The sequence below is a fragment of the Lotus japonicus genome, chromosome 4, assembly GCF_012489685.1.
Source record: "Lotus japonicus ecotype B-129 chromosome 4, LjGifu_v1.2".
Taxonomy (NCBI): domain Eukaryota; kingdom Viridiplantae; phylum Streptophyta; class Magnoliopsida; order Fabales; family Fabaceae; genus Lotus; species Lotus japonicus.
In genome coordinates, this window is record NC_080044.1 from 10,514,982 (window position 1) to 10,538,444 (window position 23,463).

Sequence of the window (23,463 nt, forward strand, 5' to 3'; positions counted from 1 at the left end):
ACAAAAAACACGTGGAAAGAAGACATCTCTCAATGCCACCTTGAGCTGGTCCGCGACCACCCTCCTCGTCCTCTTGTCCCCTTCATTATACTAATGGAACATAATAAACGAGAAATTATAATTAAAATAATGATAAAACAATCAAGAAAGCAAGAATAAATTGATTTAAAACCACCCAACCCAAGGAGTGAAAGAAAGTTGGATAAGAACAAGAATAGAACTAATTTTGACATAAATAAAATGCAAGAGAAAAAGCGTGCGTATATGAGCAAAGACGTGCAGAAGAAGGTGGGGAAGACGGGCACGCAGCACGCTCTCCCTCTCACGAAATCTAAAATTCCTAAATATACGTTTACCACACACACACAATAAAAAAAGCAACTATATATATACTATTTTCCATTTTCTCGAGAAACTCCATCACATATTCACATCACACACACACTCATCATAAGATTCTTCTGTCACAACTCACAAGCATCGAGGAATCACTTCGCTCACGGTGATCGGAGAAACCATGGATGATGAAGTTGTTCAGCGCGTTTTCCATGAAGGAGGACGCGATTACTTCCAGCAACAACCTTCAACTTCATCGTCTTCTTCCTCCTCCATCCTCCAATCTCTCCCTCTCCATGTGGTATGCATTTTCTTCTTCAACTTCAATTTTTAGGGCTTCAAGCTTAATTTCATGTTTTCTGTCTTGATTTTGATAATTAAGCATATCGATGAGCACGCCAAATAGCTGAGTAGTAAAATTGATTTCGTTTTGATAATTTAATTGTGTATTTGTTTGTTTGTGAGTGAGTGAGAGAGATTTTCTGATTATTTTGAATGTTGTTGATGTTCATGTGAATTGAAATTCTTTGTGGTTTAATTCTCATGATCCATGAAATTTTTGTGGAAAGGATTACTAAAATGTGGGTGAAAATTGTGCAGTCTTTTGATCATGGATATTATTTGTTGGTAAAATCGATCCAAGAACTTCGAGAGAAAAAGGATGGTCTTGTTACAGTTGGCATTGGTGGTCCAAGTGGTTCTGGTAAAACAAGGTAAGGTGTTATTTATATTGTGGTCAATGTATTGTTTAGAATGTGTGGTTTATGGCTTAATGTGTTTTCAATTTCATGTTTCGTGAAGCTTAACGGAAAAGGTGGCATCTGTTATTGGTTGTACTGTTATATCAATGGAGAATTATTGTGATGGAGTTGATGAAAGGAATGATCTGGATTCTATAGATTTTGATACCCTGATCAAGAATCTTGAGGTGTGCATTTGCTTTTCTCTCATTTTACAACGTCTAAGATGCTGTACTGGCCTTTTCTTGAGTTTTATGGTTGAATTGGCTTTGATGGGTTAGCATGGCTGATATTACAAACCCCTTAGATTTTACACCTTCACTTTGTTACCTTCTCAAGCTTTTTATGTTTATATTGGCAAAATGCAACTTCCTGAGATATTTGTCCTTGATTACTCTTTACAAAATCAAAAGAAAAAAGAGAAAAAGAACAGAAGGAATTAGTAGCTGCTGATTCATCATGTTACACTGTTGGGAAAGTGGCTATCTTCTTGTTTTCTTTGGGACTAAAACAAATTAGATTGAGTCAATTTAATATGTACTACTTGGGGAGTTGGGACAAGCTTATGATTTTAGTAAGAAATGCAAATGAGTCTTATTATGCTTTTCCTTCTGCAAAGTTTATTTTATTTTGAACTTTATTAACAGGCTTCTGTATTGCAATTAGGATTTGACAACAGGTGATGATACATTAATTCCAGAGTTTGACTATCAGCAAAAGAGATGTATTGGCTTTAAAGCAATAAAGAGTACTTCATCTGGGGTGGTAAGATAAGCTAATTGTAGTTGTAAAGGAATTCTGTGTTTATTATTATTTTTACTTTTTTTTTTTATCACAATTGGTTTCAGGTAATTGTTGATGGTACATATGCATTACATGCAAAACTAAGGTCTTTACTGGATATTCGAGTTGCTGTGGTAATTTTTTTTTTCTTTTTACAATATTGTAATAATTCTATGGCCTTCATTATGCTGTTGGTTACTTGTGTGTTTCAAAATAACTAATTAATACAGACATATATTTTTGATAAATCAGGTTGGTGGTGTTCATTTTAGTCTTCTTTCTAAAGTCCGCTATGACATTGGAGATTCTTGTTCTCTGGATTACCTTATAGATAGCATTTTCCCGTTGTTTAGAAAACACATTGAGCCAGATCTTCATCATGCACAGGTTGGTCCCTTTCTTATTCTCACCTCCTATTTTCACAGCTAATTCTTTTATTTCCTCTGCCTTTATTTTGGCAGATCAGAATTAATAATAGCTTTGTCTCATCGTTTAGAGAGGCAATCTACAAGGTTAAATGCCGAAGCGAGGTGAGTCTATCATCTACAAATTAATACCAGTCATTGTCTTTCTATTTGTGAATTTATCTTTCTGATTACATAATTTTGTTTATTGGGTTTTCTTTCTCTCTGGTACATCTGTGTTAGGTTAGTCTACCATCTAAAAATTTAATACCAGTCATTCCTTGTCCACTGGAAGCCTGTTGGCTGCATGGTTTTCACTTCAAGTTAGCCTTCTTAATAACATGGAAGTTGGAACTCCAGACTTACTGCTAACAGTTTATTTTCAAACCTAGACTAGCTGAAACATCTGGTATGCTAGGTATCATCCCCAAGATTCCTTAGACTTGAAACCTTGGGTTTGATTGCTTCAATTTACACAGCCAAACTAAGGAGAAAGCACTTTTCTATCACTTATTGTTTTCTTTAAACCCATCAAAGCTAGAAAACCGACCATATATAGGTCACATAGATGGTAGCAAATTTTTATGATCTTATCATTATTAGTTTGTTCCGAGAAAATCATGTGTTTTTCACCTGATAATCTTACACCATATGTATGTTAGGGTGGTGGGAATCTTGTGAAGTGGGCTGCCCTTTTTCCTTTCTTCTACATCTGGTTGGATAAAAGATTAAGCTAGTTTGACTTTTCTGGTCCTTTCCTGGGTCTTTATGTCAGACTAGTTAGACATTAATAGTTTATTAGGAAGGGGAGATTGGTAGAGAAAGAAAGGTTTAAGTCGGAGTTCAATTATATAAAGTGAGCATGAATTCTTTGTGCCTGCAGGCCATTTGATAGGCACCTGCATGGCTGCATATAGTTAGATAGTTAATAGTTGGTAGTTAGTGAGAGGGTTCGACGGGGCAAGGGGGTCTGCCCAGGGCACAAGTAAGATCCATACGAATGGGACAAGCCCAAACTGCCCACGGAAGGAGTTGGGCCTTACAGAAAATTGTTTTAAATGCTTATTGGGCTAACAGCAGGACAAGTCCGATAGATACTTGAAAAAAAAGAGACTTTATGTGGTCTTTTGACAGTGAACACCCACCTGAAGAGGCTGTGTAATTTTCCTTGTTTGTATTTTGGGATAATTGTTCAGTCCTTAGGCTTGTATTCAATTATTCACCTTGAGGACAAGGTGAATCTTCGGGCGCGGAGTATTGATAGGTACCTGCATATAGTTAGTTAGTTAATAGTTGGTAGTTAGTTAGAGGGTTAGTGAGTTAGGCATGTTGCCCATAAATAAGGGAGTTAAAAGAGAGCGTTAGTATCTTTGCGACAATGATATAATTGGGAGTTTGGGACTAGGAGAGTCCAGGTTCTGTCGAATAACCTGGGTTACTTTTCAATAATATCAGAGTTTCCTATCTCTTCCTTGGCTGGTTTCTATCACCGTTTTAGTGTTTTGACTTTTGACATTACTTTTGGGATCAAGAATCGTGTGATGTTAGTTTTCCTTTTACTATTTTTTTTATTCTTGTGTTAATTTGGTATAAAATTTTAAACTTCTTGTTAGTTTATTTTTAAATAATTTATAATTTTGTGTTTTGGATTTTTGGGGTGCAAACTTATGCTTTGGACTAAATTCAAATTTTGTGACAGTCTTCAGAGGGGCATTCAGATTCTGTCTTTCAAGGAAATGAAACCCAAACAGATAAGTTAGTGTTTTAAATGTAGGAAGAAAATACGTTTGGTGGTCCATAGTAAATTTAAAATATCTTCACTAGAAAATTTGTCTTGCTTTCAGTTTTATTGAAATGTACCTTAGACCACCTTCAGCTAGTGAAGAAGCAAGAATAAACGACTGGATCAAAGTGCGGCAGTCTGGAATTAGGTATTACTTATCACTTGGGGACCAGAGGATTGTTGACAAAAATTTCATAATCAGGCCTAAAGCAGAGTTTGAGGTATGGGTGTTTTCAATTTTATTTTTTTGTCTTTGTTTCATTTCTTTTGATACTAAAACTATATATATATATATATATATATATATATTATGAATTGTACAGCATTTAGTTAAAGGATATATCACCAAAGGACTGTATCTTTCGTAAGTTTAATCCTGATGATTGCAATCAAATTGTCTATAAAAGAAGCCCCCTTTTGTGCTTGATTGAACATGGGCCTGTGGACATTTTAAATGTGCCCCCCAATCTTAATAGTTGATATACAGTGTTCAACAAGTTTAATAATAGAGAATAACTATTCTCATTACTAGCAGTTATCCAACCAGATAACAGACAACCATATGCTTCATCCCGCATTTAATGTTGGACTATTCGTTGTCTCAAATGGTGGATATAAAAGCATGACAAATTATTTGCTCTTCTATATCATCATGAATCTAGCCTTGCTAATCATCTTCCCTTTGTCGTCCTAACCTTTGAATGTTATCTCTAGCAATAAGGCCAGGAAGTTAAATCTTTTAACGCACAAGTTAGCATCCTCCCTAGATAGCTGATAGGACTGTAGGCGCTGACATCCTGGTGCACTAAGAAGTCTAGAAGAGGAAATGGACAAGGTGCTGATCCAGAAATACATGGGGTGTAGAGTGGGCAAGGTTTATACATTGAGGCATCAGATGAATGCATGGATAGTTATTAAACATATGTGGCAGGTTGTTAGTTTGTTTAGAGGATGGTTTACCAGGGTGTATCCGTGTATGGAGCATGTGTGGTAGAGAAGATATTCAGTTAGGCTTGGCCTGAGGAGGGAGAGAGAATGTTCATTCTCTAGGAGCATTTGTGTTATGGAAGGTGTATTCTAGAAGGGACTGTAAAAATAAGGGGAAGGCAACATATTATTAAGTATTTCTTAGTGATTAAGTATTTCTTAATTCTTAGTGATTAAGCATTTCTTTAGTGCAGTACTTCTAATGTACCTAGGTTTGCCTCTTTTAGCATTTCCTTCCATAGAACTTGTCTTGTTGTCTGTCAAGAAAAAATGAACTCTGAGCAGGTTCTTATTTTCCTTTCATTATTATAATGTTGGAACAGGTTGGACGAATGACATTGGGTGGATTGCTGGCTCTTGGGTACAATGTTGTGGTTAGTTATAAACGGGCATCCACAACTGTCAATTATGGCAAGGTTTCAATGTCTTATGAAACCATTGATGCTCTTGGTGAGACATTCTCAGTGATGAGAGGAACTAATAGGAAGGTATGAGCTTATCTCTTATAACTCTAAATTACATCCCTTTTAAAATAAATCTTCTTGACTGCGTTTATTTTTCAATTCTGAGTGGCTCATCTTGTCATTTTTGAGCAAATATAGTGTTAAGAATGATATATACTTGTTTTAATATTTGAAGAGTATCTCATAATATCTTTCTTGTATCAGAATAATTATATTAGATGATCTCTTAGGAGTGATTTCCCAGTCATTGTATTTCCTGTTGTTTTCTTATTTATTAAGAAACTTTATTAGAAAAAGTAGGTATTGGTGATTTGTATTTTGTACCACATTATACTCCCTCCGTCCCTAATTATATGGTCCTCTGAAGACAATCGTGCTTATTAAGAAAACATGTAATGAGGTTAATTAATGTATTGGTTTTAAAAATGTTTATACAATTTTCCACATTTACCCTCAATTAATGTGTTGAGTAGTGTTGAAAAGCATTGATTATTAGTGGTAATCAAAATTTTAGAATTACAAAAGTATAATAAATACAAGGCGTATACTTGAAAAAGGATAATAAATATTTCTAGAATCTAGTAAGGGGTCTAATATAAAGAGACACCAAGTATGTCTCTAAAGGGTCTTATAATTAGGGACGGGAGGAGTAATTCTCTTCTACCTTACATAACCGGATAACCCCTATAATTTCAAAGTTGAATTGGAGTATTGTCATTGTCTGACCAATCTCATCTCTATTTTGATAGTTTCCCAAATTAGGAAGTCCTAGTCCTCCACAACAGTGATGGATACTCCCTCACTGTGATGCACACCAGCCTTTGTTTCAAAATCAAAGATTTTGGGTCTACATTAGTTTTCTGTTTTTTGAAGCTCCAAGCTCCTAGTGTTTCAAAATATATGCAAGTTTTATGTTTAAACAAATGGTTCTCAATTTAATACTTCTATAGTGATCTTGTCATTTGAACATTTGAACAGCTTAAATCAGTCTTAATCTGTAAATCATTTGTTCGGACTTAGGACCAAAACTATACTTCGTTTTGCTCTTTTTGAGTATGTAATTTCTTCTTTTGTTTTTCATTTTTTCTTTTTAGTTGTTTTATTCTCAGTTTTTGGAGGATTTCTTATCATTGCTCACTATTTTTTCCTCAACAGTTCTTTTACAAAAACCTTTTCTTAGTTCTTACAGGATATGAATGTATTATTTTCTTCCATTATATATTGAAAAGTCTATTTAGCTAGAGCTTTCCATGTTGTGTACTTGCTTCTCACTCTGATTACTTATCCAAAAGTTCCAATCAAATTTTTTCTTCAGACTATTTCTTTTTCCTTTAGAAATTCTTTTATATAAAGGCTTTCCTTAGCCCTTAGAGCATGAATGTTTTATTTCCCTCCATTTTATATTAAGAGCTATTTGTTTTTAGTTTAAAAAAAAGTGATTTTAAGATAAAAGCTGTTTTTTGATTGAGATTTTATGTAAAGTAGAAGTAATTTCAAGTAATACTTCATTTGGTTACGATGATGAAATACACTTTTATTTTAAAAGGTAGCTATAATTTCTACATTTTTCCGGAAGCTACTCAATAATTAGAAATCTGGTTTTTTTTTTTTGTTTTTGTTTTCAAAAGCTGAAACAAAACACTTAGAAATGTTCAAAAGTGATTATTTTCTAAGTGAAAGTGATTTTTTCAGGAAAAAAGCTGATATAGACGGGCTCTAAGTAGTATGTTTGGCTAGTGGTTTCCTGTATTTTATGCTAGTTGCTTACTCTAATTGAGCCCATTTTTGTTGGTTAATATGCTAAGTTGTATTTTAAAGGAGGGGGAAAATAATTTCTGCAGACTGTTGGAACAGAAGCTTTGAGGATGGGTATCAATGGACCTTGGATTACTAAATCCTACCTGGAACTGATTCTTGAGAGAAAAGGTTGGGATTTGGGTGCATACTCCCTCTTTTAAAGTCCAGACATATTCAATTGATTCAGTTAATTTTCTTTGTTTTTAGGACAATTTTTGGTCAATTATCTTTACAATGACTTTCATTGTCTATTTAAGCTTTATCTTAAGTATGAAGATGATAACAAGAATAATTTCCTTCGGTTGCTTTGAGATGTATTGGACAGTGAACAGTTCAATTTTTGTTTCTCCTTCTCACTTTCACATGCAGGCGTACCCCGTCTTAGTACACCGCCACTTGTGTCTAATACAACTGTGATTGGTAGTCAAGAAACCGCAATCGTTGCACCAAAGCCAATTCGTCTTACTCCTAACCTTGTTACTGGGCTTGAGGATGTATCTCAGCCGTGGACTCGATCCCCAACTAAATCGAAAATAGAACCTGTTATGGCTGCATGGCATTTCATATCTTCTGAATCTTCCCAGCCTGACAACTCAGTACTAGGTATTTTTCCTTGAATTGGAGGATGTAGCCTAAACTCTTTTCTGGTGTTTTCGGTGATAATTTCCTTGCATGTATACATAAGAATTCCGTTATACCAAGACTTCTCTCATGAAGCAACCGCAGATCCATCTTTCAGGGACAACATTAGGCTTGCTCCAATGCCTGATTCATATGACTTGGATAGGGGATTGCTTTTGGCTGTTCAAGCAATACAAGTAAGGAGGGAAATTTCTTCTGAGTCTCATTTTTTGAAGATTACAATTCCTTAGGAAATTTATGTTTATAAACTATAATGTTTGATTGAATCCTGTCCTACAGGCTTTGTTGGAGAATAAAGGTGTCCCAGTCATAGTCGGAATTGGTAATGTGGAAATTTTCTCATACTTCCTCTTCCTCCTTTTAATGTGCATTTTTTCTTAAACCATTTACGGATGCAAACGTGCTGCTTCATTTCTGTCTTACACTGCCACATGGTTTGAACCACAATATTTTTGCTTGTTTGATCTTGGTGGCCGGGATACATGCCAGTGAAAGTTTACTCTTAAAAAGGTTTCAAGCATAAACAAGAAGACAATCATTTTAGCATTGAGCACATGAATTTGAAAGAACTGTCCTTTTTTGTATTTCACTCTTCCTATCTCTTCTGCTCTTAATTTGAAATATTTTCTCACTTTTTGGTAGTATTATATTTATACTTCAAATTGTGTTCTTGTTGAATTGATGCTGATAGTTATTATTGTTGAAAAGTGTTTTCATTTTTCTATCTAGTATTGGCTTCCCTGTACTTTAAATTTCATTAAGACGGTGGCAGATATTTAAATAGTGTGTTTCTGATGAAAAATGTTAGCTCTATTATTGTTTCTTCATAGAAACCTGGTATTTCATTTGAAAACATAGGGAGGAATTCCCCAATCTACAAAATGAAATACACAGAGAAGATCTGCAAGGGTAACTAGCCAACAAACTAAGAATGAAGTCTCCTAACAATACTTGCACCCCCCTTCCTCCGCGTGTGCGTCAACATTCATTTTCCTTCTGAATAGATCAACATGATTACATGACCAAAATCTATGTTGTCAATCCCAGATCCGGACGCATAGCGGCCGGCCCAGAAACGGGATTGCGGGATGACCGGGATAGTGAATATTTGTTTATATTTTGTGTAATGTAATAATTGTAAATCTCTCTCTCTCTCTCTCTCTATATATATATATATATATATATATACACACTAAAACAATGATAAATATTACTTGAAATTCATAACATATGCAGACTTTCATAGTAGCAAACTAGCAATAAAAGTCGTACAACTAATAAAAAATACATGATACTTAACTACTTAAATACTAAAGTCATTGATTCCTTAGCAAAAGAGAGGGCAGAAGCTACCTAAGCAGAACAGAGGCAGAACAAAGGAGATGTAAAAAACAGAGCAAGGGCTTTTGTTGTTGTGAAAACCTGGGAATACCCCTATAAAACACCCTAACGTTTACATTTGGAGGGCATTTTTGGAAAACTGGAGCTTTCACTATCTTGTTGGGATCGCACGTGAAATGCCGGGAAATGGGTCGGGATCCCGGCCGGGACGGCGAAGTGGGATGGGATGGGGGTGGTCGTCCCATTACTTGGCCGGGATGGGATGGGAAACCGGGATTCCGCCGGGATTGACAACCTAGACCAAAATACAAATAAAAGATAATAATGTCCACTTGGTTCCATTGATCTTGAATACCCCTTTCAGTAGGTAGCTGAATAGTTTTAGCAGTGGCTTGGAAGTCCCCCTTCTCTTCATACTTGCTGCAGAACCACGTTAATTGGGTAAAACTTGGTCATCCATCCCCAACATCTTATAAGTTCCACCACTCAGAAATAACTTGTGCTAGGCATATCACTGCGGTTCCATATTTTGAGCTCTAGTTCCTCTTTTTCCATTTGGATGGGTAGATGGGGTTTTAACCCAACATATGATAAGGTGCCCAACATCTAGTTGAGGAAGAGTATAAACTGAGGTTATCCCGACAACATTGATTTGATTTGACAATGTAAAAATCCAAGTATGTACTTAAATTATCTCATTTTTTACTCTAATTTTTTATATATGGGTTGATTGAATTCTGTATAATCAATTTATGTTCATCTCTAAGCATAGTAGGATACATATACTGGCTGTAGTTCTGAAAAATGACTGATGCTGGGGAAGTTATGCTTTTCAGGAGGTCCTAGTGGGTCTGGAAAGACTAGTTTGGCTCATAAAATGGCAAATATCATTGGTTGTGAAGTAGTTTCTCTGGAAAGCTATTATAAACAAATAAAGGATTTTAAATATGAAGACTTCAGCTCCCTTGATTTATCTTTGCTTACAAAGGTATGTTTTTGGAACACTTTTTATGTATTGGCTACTCTACATGTTGCACCTTCATATATATAGAAATCTAAACGATTACTTGAAATTTTTGTGTTCAAATGGATCGGTTTTTCTGAGGAATTAGCCTTTCTCACTATTTCATGAGGAATGAACCTTTCTCACTGTTTCATGTTCTTCTGATATCATTTAATGAACCATTCCATTAGCTTAAACTATTAAGTTAAGGTAGACGAATGTTATCTCGAGCACCCCTAAATTCCCTCTCCGAGGCGATTTAAAGTAATGGCCAAGTTAAATAGTCCAAGTAATTCTTCCTGTTTAGTTTCTTGGATGTAATGGCAGGAGATCCGGAGAAGGCAAATGAAATAAGACTTCTTATTCTCGGGAGCCTCCTTCTCAGGCAATTCTGCCACGGGGAAAACAGGGGTACCTAAGTAGCAATGGAGAATGGAAGAAACAGTAATGGATACAGGAAAAATCCCAAAAAATAGAACCCTTGGTCAAAAGACCAAAACCAAGAGATGTTACAGCCACTAGTCCAGAAGCTAAGCTAGGGAAATATAGGATGAGGAAGCACCAACAAGCACAAGAAAGAAACGATGAGGCACAACAACTTACAAACATAGCCACATCAACTAAAAAATGAAGAAACATGGAACCAAAAACAAAGAAACTGGGGTACGGATCTGGACAGATATGAACAAAGGGACCCACAAACTGAAACACCCAACAACCAAACTTGGTCAAAACGGAATGGCGAGGGGCTGGAGAACACAACTGAGAGGGGCTGGAGAATACAACAGAGTCGGCAGTGCGCGAAAAAAAGACCTGGATGATGTAGCGTGGCTTTCCCTGATTCTATGGGGTTGTCCCTGATTTTAGGGTCCCTATTTTATGGGATTGTGCTATACACTAAAAAACAAATATTCTACTATTAGAAAAGAAAATAGATGATGTTAATATCTCTATTCATCGAAAAAAAAAATGATGATAATATCTCTTTGCTTTTTATGCTTGTTTAGTCAAAGCTTCAGGATACTTTTGGCCTTTGTACTCATGGATAGTTAAACATTTCCATTCTTGAGTCCTTTGCAGAATATTGATGACATACGAAATGGTCGAATAACAAAAGTACCTATATTTGACTTGGAAAGTGGTGCTCGGATTGGCTTCAAGGAACTAGAAGTTTCTAAAGATTGCGGAGTGGTTAGCCATTAAACTTGTGCCCTAAAACTGGAAATTTATCATTATTATAATCTTGTGAGATGTAATAGAATAAAGATAATATCTTGATTGCATTTTAATTTTACAAACCGCATGCATGCATTTCGTAGTAGATTTTAAATTCATTGCTGATCTAAATAATTACTTGGTAATGGATTGATGCTGAACTTAGAATGGCCATTTTAGTTGTCCGTGGTCAATATTTTCAAAAGTAACGACCATTAGGCATCTGTGTAGGAATTCCCCTCCCCCCCTAACACATTTCCTTGTGTTAAGGCCCTTTGGGCTTTTAGTTTGGACATAATGCAAGCCTACTGAAATTATATTTTAACTAAATTAAAGAAAAATAAATTGAACTCGTGTGTTGTTAACTTGTTATTGAATCTGTAAGTGCAGAATACACACACACACACAGACACACACACACACGAGTACAATGAACAAACTCTTAGGTTAGGGGGAGACACATGTCAAGATTAGTGCTTAATTTAACTAACGTGTCTAACTCCTAAATTAGTTCTGGACATAGTGCCTTAAATTAAAGCCTGAAATCAATACATAATACAATCAGATATTCAACACTCCCCCTCAAGTTGGTGCATATATATTAGATGCATCCAGCTTGTTACGTGCATATTTTATCCTAGTACCCCGTAAAGACTTAGTCAACATATCTGCAAGTTGATTCCTAGAGTGAAAATAAGAAGTCTTAAAGATTCATGAGAGTATCTTCTGTCAGATGAAGTGACAATCAATATCTGTACGCTTGGTCCTCTCATGAAAAATGGGATTTAAGGAAAGATGTTTGGTCCTATCATGACAAATTGTATTTTAGGAATGATACATAGCTGATTGGTTATCATAAGCAAGTTCCATAGGTCCTATTTCACAAAACTTCAGCTTCTGAAGCAAGTGTTTTAACCATAAAAGTTCACATGTAACATTAGCCATAGCACGGTACTCTACTTCCGTGCTAGATCTTGTCCTATGACATTAGTATGAACCCTGTCCATATAAACAAGGCCCTTACCAGTGATCCTATAATGTATCTTAGGATTCAATTGACTGCGTTCCGATGACTATCACATGGTGAGTTAAGAAACTGGCTCACAACAATGACTGAAAAGGAAATGTCTTGTCTAGTCATTGTGAGGTAATTAATTAAACTTTCCACTAACCTTTTGTACCTTCCTAGATCAGGATAGGGCTTACCTTGATTAGGTAGAAGTTTCATGTTGGAGTCCATAGGTATGTCAATAAATTTATTATCAAGCATTCCACTTTCTTATAGAATATTAATGACATACTTTCTTTGAGAGATAGCTACACTTGTCTTTGATTCAGCCACTTTAATCTCAAGAAAGTATTGTACCTGGCAAAGATCTTTAGTTTGGAAATGCTTGAACAAGTATTGTTTCAACTCCTCAATGCCCTTTTGATCGTCACCTGTAATAACACTATCATTCACATACACCACAAGATAAATAAATTTACATGATGATTAGAATTTAAGAAACACAAAGTGATCCGCCTAACAGCGAGTCATGCCAAATTGTTGGATGACTTTGCTAAACTTCCTAAACCAAGCTCAAGGTGACTTTTGCAAACCATGCAAAGATTTTTTTAACCTGCAAACCCGGCCTAACTCCCCCTGGGCAACAAACCCAGGTGGTTGCTCCATATGATCTAATTCTCCACCAAGACACCCTGCAAGAATGCATTCTTATAGCAGCCATAGCTAAGAACAAATGTACAAATGCCATCTTAGCAACAGGAGAGAATTTATCACCATAATCGAGACCATAATAACTTAATGTCACATATCTGATGCATCTTAGTTTGTCCATATGCATAATTCCTGATGTTGAAGCTTAGTCATGCTATACCTCTTAGTTATTTTTCCTATTTGTTCTTTTTTATTCTTGAGATATCATCTGTTAATTTTGATCAGATTATATTTGAAGGCGTGTATGCTTTGCATCCTGATATCCGAATATCACTCGACTTGTGGATTGCTGTTGTAAGAATGAGCTTCTATCCATCTTTGAAGGCCCCATTCTATTTCATTTATTTTTATATTTGGTTTTTGCTGGGCTAAGAAAACCCATGAAATAACTTCCTTCCTTTTAATCTTCTTATTTTAAACAGGTAGGAGGTGTTCATTCACATTTGATTTCAAGAGTTCAAAGGGATAAGAGTAGAGTGGGATGTTTTATTTCCCAAAATGAGATCATGATGAGAGTTTTTCCTATGTTCCAGCAGCTTATTGAGCCTCATCTTGTTCATGCACACGTTAGTTGATAGCGTATTGCCCCCACCCCCACAAAGTATTTGAAAACTGCTCAGGAAGTAACAGTTTGAATATTTTTTGTGATTTTAGCTGAACCCTTTAATGACTTCTGTGTAAACAAGAATCACAGCACACTATCTTTGACAATGCCCTCTAACTATGGCTACTTAACAATCTTTTATTTTGTAAATCTTTGCTAAAGCTTTTATGTTTGAATATTGACACTGGAATGATAATATAAAACTTGGTGGTTTTAGTCGACTTTGATAGTCCCTTCTTTTTATTCCCTTCTCTCACCTGTCTCCCTTTTATTGCTGTATTTTATTTCAATATTCTTTTATTTTAGATGTTAGATAGTTTCTTTTGGAGAATCAATGGGTATATGACACGTCACCATTTGATATTGACTTGCAGCTTAAAATTCGAAATGACTTTGACCCTGTGCTTTCTCCTGAGAGTTCATTGTTTGTACTAAAGAGTAATAAAAAAGTAAGACGTTTATCTGTATTTATAAATTATTGTATTGGACAAGGTTTTTGTTCAACACTTTAACTAAGTATTGCAATAAATCTCAGGTAGCTTATCAAGATATTCTAGCAATTCTTGATCCAGCAAAGTTTTGCAGTTCTGTTCAGAAATTTATTGATATATATATACGGCTTCCTGGAATTCCTTCTAATGGAAAGTTGTCAGACAGTGATTGTATTCGAGTCAGAATATGTGAAGGCAGATTTGCATTACTTATACGTGAGGTTGGGAACAATTTTTCTCCTTTTCCCATCATTTACTTGCTGATACCTTCACACAATTATATAACAATATATAGTTACTGTCCATTTTTTATGATTATTTATTAATTTTATTTTATTTTATTTTGACAATGTTCATATTATCTTGTACTGTCCAGCCTATCAGAGAAGGAAACTTCATAATTCAGCCTAAAGTGGATTTTGATATTGGCATTAGTACGGTTGCTGGTCTTCTTAACCTTGGGTAAGCTACATTTCAGTACAAAAAGATAATCTTCACCAAATTGTAGATTTTCAGTAAATATAAACCACTGTTTTACAGAATAAGTTGTGGTGTTTGAGCTACAAATGATGCAAGAACAATTCTTAGTGTGAGAATTGTATGGGAGGAGATAACATCTTGCTTGATGTTGTCCAGATTCTATATTAGAGGAAAGGATAGGTGATTATCATCAATATTAGTTGTCTACACTTTACACATTAGGAGAATGTAAAATATGCGTACCAGAGTCTAGTATTCTAGTTTGCATTTCACATACCGTACACACAGCCATTGTACTTAACTAGGAAGAAGTAAAGTGAAGTGAACTCAATGAAAAGTAAGGGCTCAAGAATAACTCTACTCATGGAGGCCTGTTTCATATTTTATTTCACATTCTAAATCCTAATCCAGTAACTTTTTTCTTTTTCCTTCTATTAAAAGATCCTTCTATTAAAAGAGAAGCCAAAAGGCATTGGACTGCATCCGCGTGTCTCAACTACTCAGCGGAATGTATTATATATAATATGTGCAATATTTATACAATACCATTGATACCCTATTCATAATGGTTACGCTATCCAATTACAATTAATACAAGATATCCTACCTATTGACAATATACCTAACACTCTCCCTCAAGCTAGAGCAGATAAATCATATGTATTAGAAATTAGGAGGCCTATACTCAACCACAAAAGCTAGCTCAAGAGTTAAGGTTTGCACAACCATATATAAAGGCTATCTATGCTCTATCTCTAGCCAATGTGGACTTCTAACACACCCCCTCACGTTCCAGGTTGTTCAGTCCTGGACGTGAGGGGGTGTGTTAGAAGTCCCACATTGGCTAGAGATAGAGCATAGATAGCCTTTATATATGGTTGTGCAAACCTTAACTCTTGAGCTAGCTTTTGTGGTTGAGTATAGACCTCCCAATTTCTAATATGGTATCAGAGCCTATCCTAGATCCATTTGTTGTTTGTTGTGGAGACCTCCCATTATTGGGCCACCCGTTGTTGTTGATCCCACGTTCCAGGTTGTTCAGTCCTGGACGTGAGGGGGTGTGTTAGAAGTCCCACATTGGCTAGAGATAGAGCATAGATAGCCTTTATAAGGATAGTGCAAACCTTAACTCTTGAGCTAGCTTTTGGGTTGAGTATAGGCCCTCTAATTTCTAATATGGTATCAGAGCCTATCCTAGATCCATTTGTTGTTTGTTGTGGAGACTTCCCATATTTGGGGCATCCGTTGTTGTTGTTCCCACGTTCCAGGTTGTTCAGTCCTGGACGTGAGGGGGTGTGTTAGAAGTCCCACATTGGCTAGAGATAGAGCATAGATAGCCTTTATATATGGTTGTGCAAACCTTAACTCTTGAGCTAGCTTTTGTGGTTGAGTATAGACCTCCCAATTTCTAATATGGTATCAGAGCCTATCCTAGATCCATTTGTTGTTTGTTGTGGAGACCTCCCATTATTGGGCCACCCGTTGTTGTTGATCCCACGTTCCAGGTTGTTCAGTCCTGGACGTGAGGGGGTGTGTTAGAAGTCCCACATTGGCTAGAGATAGAGCATAGATAGCCTTTATAAGGATAGTGCAAACCTTAACTCTTGAGCTAGCTTTTGGGTTGAGTATAGGCCCTCTAATTTCTAATATGGTATCAGAGCAAGTTTCAATCCTACCGCTGTGAGGGGGCTCCTCCCCCGTGAGCCCCCTCATGGTGACTTTCCAAATCTCTTGGATTTATTTTTCATACTTTGCTTCCGCTTGTTAGTTCTAGCCGTTTTCTTACGGCCTCGTTTCTTTCTGAATACACTCCCCTTTGTCTTGAAACCGTAGTTGCTTTCGTGATGTCTCTCTCGGCTATTTGGTTTTTGGGTCCTATTTTTTTGGGCCTGCTTTGACATCTCCTCATTGTGCACTGTTCACGCTGGTTAGTCAACCCCTCTTTGATTTCTGGTTGTTTTTCTATCTTCTCCATGGCTGATGCGTTTTGAAGATCTCCTGCTAAAGAAGAATTTGGTGTCCTTTTCTCTTTTTTGGATCGCCTACTGCCACCACCGACCGTCGCTGCAGCCAATGACGACTTATCTGGTTTTGCTTTCAGATCTGGAAGCGTTTTTCTTGAAATTGTGGCTATGCAACCATATGCCACATTACAACTGTTATTGGATTTGGCAAGTGTGGTATATTGAGTTTGGAATTTTCAATTCAATTGGAAGCTGGCTAATGGGAATCACATCTTGGGCTGCTACCTTCACGAAGAAAAAAAAAGGTTTCACAAATATAAGGATTTCAAGATTCAGAAGAATCAGAACATTGTTGGCTCATGTGATGTCAAGTTCCCAATACGGCTGGTTTTTCGCCCTTGTTTGCTGACTCAGCTACCCTACGACACTCCAGAAGAATTGGTTTTTGTCTTGCATCAATTTCAGCCAGATCAAGTATGAGAAGTTGTCTTTTGCCTGCCCATGGATTTAGCAGAAGTTCGAAAGATTATTCAATTTGAAGTATGAGAAGTTGGCTTTTATCGCCATGGATTTACTAGAAGTTTGAAAGGTTATTCAATTCAGAAATTCGCCAAGACTGTCATTATTAAGGGATATCTATTAAGATAATTTTCTTCTTGGGTTCGATTTGTTACAAGCTTAAAGCTAAGTAAGCTTTAGCTTGAGGGGGAGTGTTGAATATCTGTTTAGATTTAGTTTCTTTTTATCTATTTGTTAGTCTATATATATTGTAGTCAAGTCAAGTATTATCAATGAAATACAAGTATTATTTTATCAAATTCAAGTTGGTATCAGAGCTGTTTCCAGGGCTTATATACCGTATGAAGTACCCCAAGATTGCTAACCGTACAGTTCTCTGCACCACGTGGCTCTTTGGTCCAGTCAAGTTCACAATTAGTGTGTTGGGTTGCTCTAGTTTCTTGTTTTGGTTTCTTGGTTTTAGTTGGCATAATTGTGGTTTTAGAGTTGGAAAAGATTTTTGGATTGTTTTTGGGAATATCTCTCTCCGGCAGCAGCAGCTTCTCAAGTTAATTATATTTGTTACAAGCTATGCATATGACAAATATGCTCTAGCTTGAGGGGTAGATCTGGATATTGTTAAATCTTAATTATATTTGTTACAAGCTATGCATATGACATATATGCTATAGTTTGAAGGGAAGTGTTGGATATTGCTAAATATCCTAATAGAGACCACAGTCAACCACCGCCGACAATCGTTATCCTTGTTGCTGGTTTGGTGGAGGGTGTATTCAAGAAGTGTTTGGTTGGATCTAATTGTATTGCGCTGCATTGTTCTCGCTGGTCCTATTTGTGTTTCGGCCAGGTTTGGTTTTTAAGGTCCTCTATTTGACGTGTGTTGTGGCGCCACCGTTAATGGTCGTCCGGTCTTCCTCTTCCAGTTTGGTTTGTGGGTCTTCTGTGTTTTCTCATCTGCGATGTTTCTTGCTGTTTGAGTTCTTAGTTTGCGTGTCATGGTTCGTGATGCTCTTATTATATTGATCTTGGCTGACTTTATGCAATTTGGTTTTGTTTGGTTTTGAAGGTGACAGTGTCACCTTCGTTTGTTTTGTCTCGATTGTTTGGTTTTCTGGTTTTAGGGCTTCAACTGCAAGTTGCGCTGGCCCACTCTCTAGTTGAGAGTTATTGGTTTTGGTTTTAGGGCTCTAGCTGCGAGTTGCGCTGGCCCGCTCTCTAATGTTTGAGAGTTGTCTGTGTCAAAGTTGACACCATTGTTTGTCTTAGAAGCCATCAATCGATCGACCTCAAGTATGTTTTATTTCTGTGTGGTTGTTGTTGGTGAGTTGTTGCTTCAGCCTTGTTCAGTCCTGGACGTGAGGGGGTGTGTTAGAAGTCCCACATTGGCTAGAGATAGAGCATAGATAGCCTTTATATATGGTTGTGCAAACCTTAACTCTTGAGCTAGCTTTTGTGGTTGAGTATAGGCCTCCCAATTTCTAATAATATGCACCAAACTTGTTACATATTTAACTAATTCTAGGACCTCTCAAGGACTTAGTAAAGACATATGCCAATTGATCGTTTGATTTCCATTAGCAGTTGATTGTTAGATATATAAATAACTAATTCTAGTGCCTATGTTTCATTCTGTTAGCCATTGTGAATTTTCAAGAGGTCCAACATTCACCCAACACTTAACATATCATGTTGACTTCATGCTTTAGGCAAGGGAAACCAGGGTATAGATTTGAGTTTTACCAAGTTCCAGAACTTAGATTGTGTCAGCCTGCTGTTCCTATTGCATTTGAATTAAGAATCTGGGTTTTCCAAGGTACTCAGATCAATTGGATAAGGTGGGGGCATGAACAGATTTGGAGGTATTTCCTTCTCAGTTTCAAAGATTGGGCGATTCTTAGGTTGCAAGTTTGCAAATCATGGTCATTAGAGAAGACATCCAATCAGAAATCTATTACTGATTTGCATGGACTATTTGAGGTGTGATAAGAAGCATTGGTTGGGAGTAGTACGAGCTGAAGAAGAAAGATTTGGTAACTCTACAGCAAAAACAGCCTCTTTTGCTTCTAATCTTAGCAGGGAATGAACTACCAGTACAGCCTGGACAAGTGTTGACAGCAACTCTAGGTTCTCCAGTTGAATTACAAGGATTGGTTACAGGCATAATCTGCTGGAACAAGATGGTTTGGCTGTTGGCTCAAAGGGAAATTGTGGTCTCTCATTTTCCCTCTGCTTGTCATGTTTTAAATAGTGGGATCGTGGTGGTATTTTGTTTATAGTTATCAGTATTTTATTATAAGTACAACATGTATCTTGATACCATACAAATTCTTGAAGCAGCGATACGTATCGCAGTATGAATCTAAAATGAACTTGCATCTCATTTTGTATCTCTGAGTCGGAGCTGAATCTTACGATTCACGGTTCACTGTTGAATCTTACGATTCAAAGTTGTGTACAGGTTGCACTCCAGTCAAGTCAGGTTGTGTGACTCGTATGTGAAGATAAGAGATACAGAGAGAAAACAAAAATAACAGAAAATAGAAATTGAATGTAACTTGTATTCAAATTCTGAAGTCATTACAAAGAGTAGACTTATATAGCATACTATTACTAACTGTAAGTACATGTGCAAACCACATGTTAACTAGCTAGTGCACATGCACAGCATAGCTGGCACTTATAGGTGTGGGTATCGATACGGCCATATATGTACTTAGCACCTATGAGATTAAAGTTGCTACTTACAGAGGTAAAGGAATGAGTATGGTTATTTTAAATTACCGGTTTGGGGATGAGTACGATAATACCCTACCCAAACCTTGCCCGTTATCACCCCTAACTTATATTTGTCAAAATGATAGATACCTCTTGCAGATTTCTTTCTTAAACTTGTCTACAGTTGGTGTGTTTAGGTATTATTATTGATTGGAAGCACGTTTGTGTCAGGTACCATGCAGTTGCGTACATTGAAGCATCCGCATTCATCTATCAGGATGGAAAGGTCACATGATTTATATTATCTCTTGCATTTGGGTTAAAATGAATAATAATTAGTTGATAGAAGTTGCAAGGCCAAAATGAACTTGTTCGTGTTTCTCTAGCTCCCTGCTTCCTTAAACCTAAACTTGGCTGATTGAGAACCATGATAATTCAAGTCGTTTTCAACTTTTGAATTTTATAGTGAATTGTGTTCATCAGAACTCATGTTCAGATTTATGATGATGAATTCTTGAACTGTTGGCCAAAAATAAATAGTGAATTGTGTTCATCAGAACTCATGTTCAGATTTTATAATGAATTCTTGGACTGTTTGGTGTAAGTATTGTGAATTTCAATGATGCAACTGAAGATTCCATGATTATTATCTGTAAAGTATACTTGAACATCACACTTTTATAATAGAACCGGGATTTGAAATAAGTTATACTGTTGAAGGATAAAGTATCTTTGAAGTGAGTTTGTCTCTAAAGTGGACAAGAAGGTATATCCACCATTGTTTAATCTGTAATCTTAACTCATAAAATCTAGGGGTTCATACACACTCTTAAATTGTGTTAAGCCTAACTCAACCCTATATGCTAGCTCATGAAATGAGAATTATTCAAGCCTTTATAAGCACTACTGGGGCTGTATTTCTTGTTCATATGAGATCTTTGCCACACTCACCCCACATTGAGAACCGGTCAAATGGAGCATGGAGATTATAGGACTTACCGGTTAAGCTGAAGGACTGGGTTCATTGCAGTGGGAAAGTCGTCGGGCCAGGTGGACTTTTAAACAACGGTGGGTGACCCAATGTCGGATCTTTTGATCCAAGTCTAGTTCAATCCCAAAATTTAGCTTGTGCAATTAGGATTTCCCAAGTCTTTAAAAGCTCTAGTTTGACCATACCTCTAGTCAACATGGAATCTTAAGGCACCCTTTTTCTTAATAGACACCCTTCTTTTTCTTAATAGACAACCTCACTTTAGAGGAGTTTTTCCATTATGAAAAACAAAAAAGAGATGCAAGATATGTTGAATATTCTTTTAATAATTACATAGAATGGTTACTTATGACCGTTAGATATGCTTTGATCGGACAATGTCCCTTCTTTTTTGGCGTACTTCAAATAACTAATTGCTTTCTAAGTTTCCTAATCGGTCCAGTGTAATACTATATTATGCAATTTGGGATGATTATTAAGAATTTATTGATTGACCATGTCTTACTAATAATAGGTGAATGGTGAGTACTTGTGGATTTTGATGTAAAATTTCATGTTTAGTTTGTGATCAAGAATTCTGATTGGGTCTTACTGATATTTGCAATGCATCACTTTTTGTTTGATGATTGATAGCTCAGTTTTGCAGCTACAAAGATTACCTTTTGTACCACTTCTTCAATTTCCTTTTGAGCCACCACTCAAATTTGTTGCATATGCACATTGGAATAATTAAGTTATGATATTCTATTGTGTGGGGGAGGGGGCGGGGGGGGTCACTTCTAGGCTTATCTATGATTAATTTGCTTCTGAGTTGCCGCTGATTTTTTTTTTTCTTTCTATTTTCTTGTGTAGATTCTGATTGAGGTTGATCATCTACAAGATGTCTCTGGCCCATACATCCAGATAAAGGGTGTCAATAAAGATGCTGTGGCAGCAGCTGGTTCAATGCTTAAATTGGATGGTTCATATACTACTAAGGTATTGACTTTCTTCCTTTATTATAGTTCCCTTTTTGTGTCTGGTGCATAATTCAGGCGCTTAATCAATCTAGTCTGTCATGTCTTGATGGTGCTTAACTTATTGTTCTTGTTCATTTTTTTGGTAGAGTTATCTTGAAATAGTCTTGGAAAGACTACCAGCAATAGAGAGAAACTCTGGTGGGATTCACTCTCAGCAATCAGCAAAGTTGCAAGAGATTGTTGAATTTATTCAATCTCAGGTAGCATTTATTATTTGGACAGATTTTAGTCTATTTTTTCGGGGCTTCATCAAATATTAGCCATCTAAGTATTTGACTCTATTGAAATTATATTGGTTTAGTTAAAGGAGGAAAAGATAGATAAAAGAATTTGCGGATATTTTGATGCATCATATCTTTTTATACAATAGTGAAGCCAAGAACATGCAAACATCCTACGGGGTATAGCCGCATGACCTGATTGATCCTAAACTCTTTGGGTTTTGATTTATTCACACTTCATTTTCTCTTCCATTCCATCTTCACCAACTTTCTGTTTCTATCTTTTCATATCACATCACCTATCATATCATTCATTTCTCTCCCTTCCTTCTCTTCCTTCATCTCTCTAGGTGTTGGTGAATTTTTTTGTGTGAATGAAGTTCTATCCATACTCTATAGTACCTAGGGATCTACTCCTTTTTAGTCTACACATCTTGCGTCATGCTAATGCTAAGCAAACCTACACTGCACTGGACTCCTGGATTGGTCCAAAGCTACTGCATTCCTGAATGTAGCGAACCTTTTTTGCATTTGTGAAGCATTTAATGTAATTTTTTAGGCATAATCATTTAGTGGAAATATGTTGGAACAAACAGGGAGGTAGCTCTTCTTCAGAATCCTCACCAAGTACGGGAGTCTCTCCAATTGAAGGTGTTATTGAAGAGATGCAATCAAGGATTAGAAGGCTTGAAAAGTGGCTTGCTATAAATACGGTACTCCCAAAGCCTTACCCTATTCTCAAAGTGCTTGCTTTCTTCGAATTCACTTTAACTGTTGCATGATTTTATTAATTTGTTTATTTGAAACTGTGCGCAGGTTCTATGGACATTTCTGATGTCTGCCCTTGTTGGTTATTCACTGTATCAAAGGAGGCGTCAATGATGGTCTTGGAAGTTTTCAGGATCATGCATTGGCATTCTTGTATAGTTACAACACCAGGCTCCATTTTTTAAGTGGCGAGCCCATAAAAAGCTAATTACAATGACAAATCCCTTGAGTGTAGGTTCGATTCAGAATGTGCATTGTGGTTCATCAATTTCAATTTTCAAAGATAAATTCAACTAGAATATTGCTAAGAGATTAGGAAATGTAATTCTTTCTTTTTTTGTACAGGATATGTAATTCTAAGTATATCAAGTATAGTAATAATAATATTGTAATTGTTGTCATAATAAATGAGATGATCTATAATTTGTATGGTTTTTTTATCATCTAACTTATGCTTGTCTTTAAATTGTATTCAT

At 36.3% G+C, this 23,463-nt stretch overlaps 1 protein-coding gene across 4 annotated transcripts; it reads left to right on the top strand.

Moving 5' to 3' along the window:
* The first annotated feature begins 267 nt into the window (after positions 1–267).
* On the top strand, positions 268–23,435 carry LOC130713804 (uncharacterized). Of its 4 annotated transcripts, XM_057563610.1 has the most exons (26): positions 272–637; positions 937–1,049; positions 1,138–1,264; positions 1,743–1,841; positions 1,925–1,993; positions 2,112–2,246; positions 2,321–2,389; positions 3,963–4,018; positions 4,108–4,267; positions 5,357–5,521; positions 7,339–7,423; positions 7,664–7,897; positions 8,021–8,112; positions 8,216–8,258; positions 10,114–10,265; positions 11,361–11,471; positions 13,441–13,509; positions 13,638–13,781; positions 14,194–14,268; positions 14,355–14,531; positions 14,687–14,772; positions 20,220–20,274; positions 21,832–21,957; positions 22,085–22,198; positions 22,816–22,932; positions 23,036–23,435. In XM_057563610.1, exons 1-26 carry the CDS (start codon positions 518–520, stop codon positions 23,099–23,101), a joined length of 2,859 nt encoding a protein of 952 aa, XP_057419593.1. In that variant the 5' UTR covers positions 272–517; the 3' UTR covers positions 23,102–23,435. The 4 variants fall into 4 exon arrangements, 3 of the variants coding, with proteins under 3 accessions (XP_057419595.1, XP_057419594.1, XP_057419593.1); XM_057563611.1 differs by lacking the exon at positions 11,361–11,471 and having other exon boundaries at positions 271–637; XR_009011039.1 differs by lacking the exons at positions 20,220–20,274; positions 22,816–22,932; positions 23,036–23,435 and having other exon boundaries at positions 269–637; positions 22,085–22,108.
* Positions 23,436–23,463: the final 28 nt, after the last annotated feature.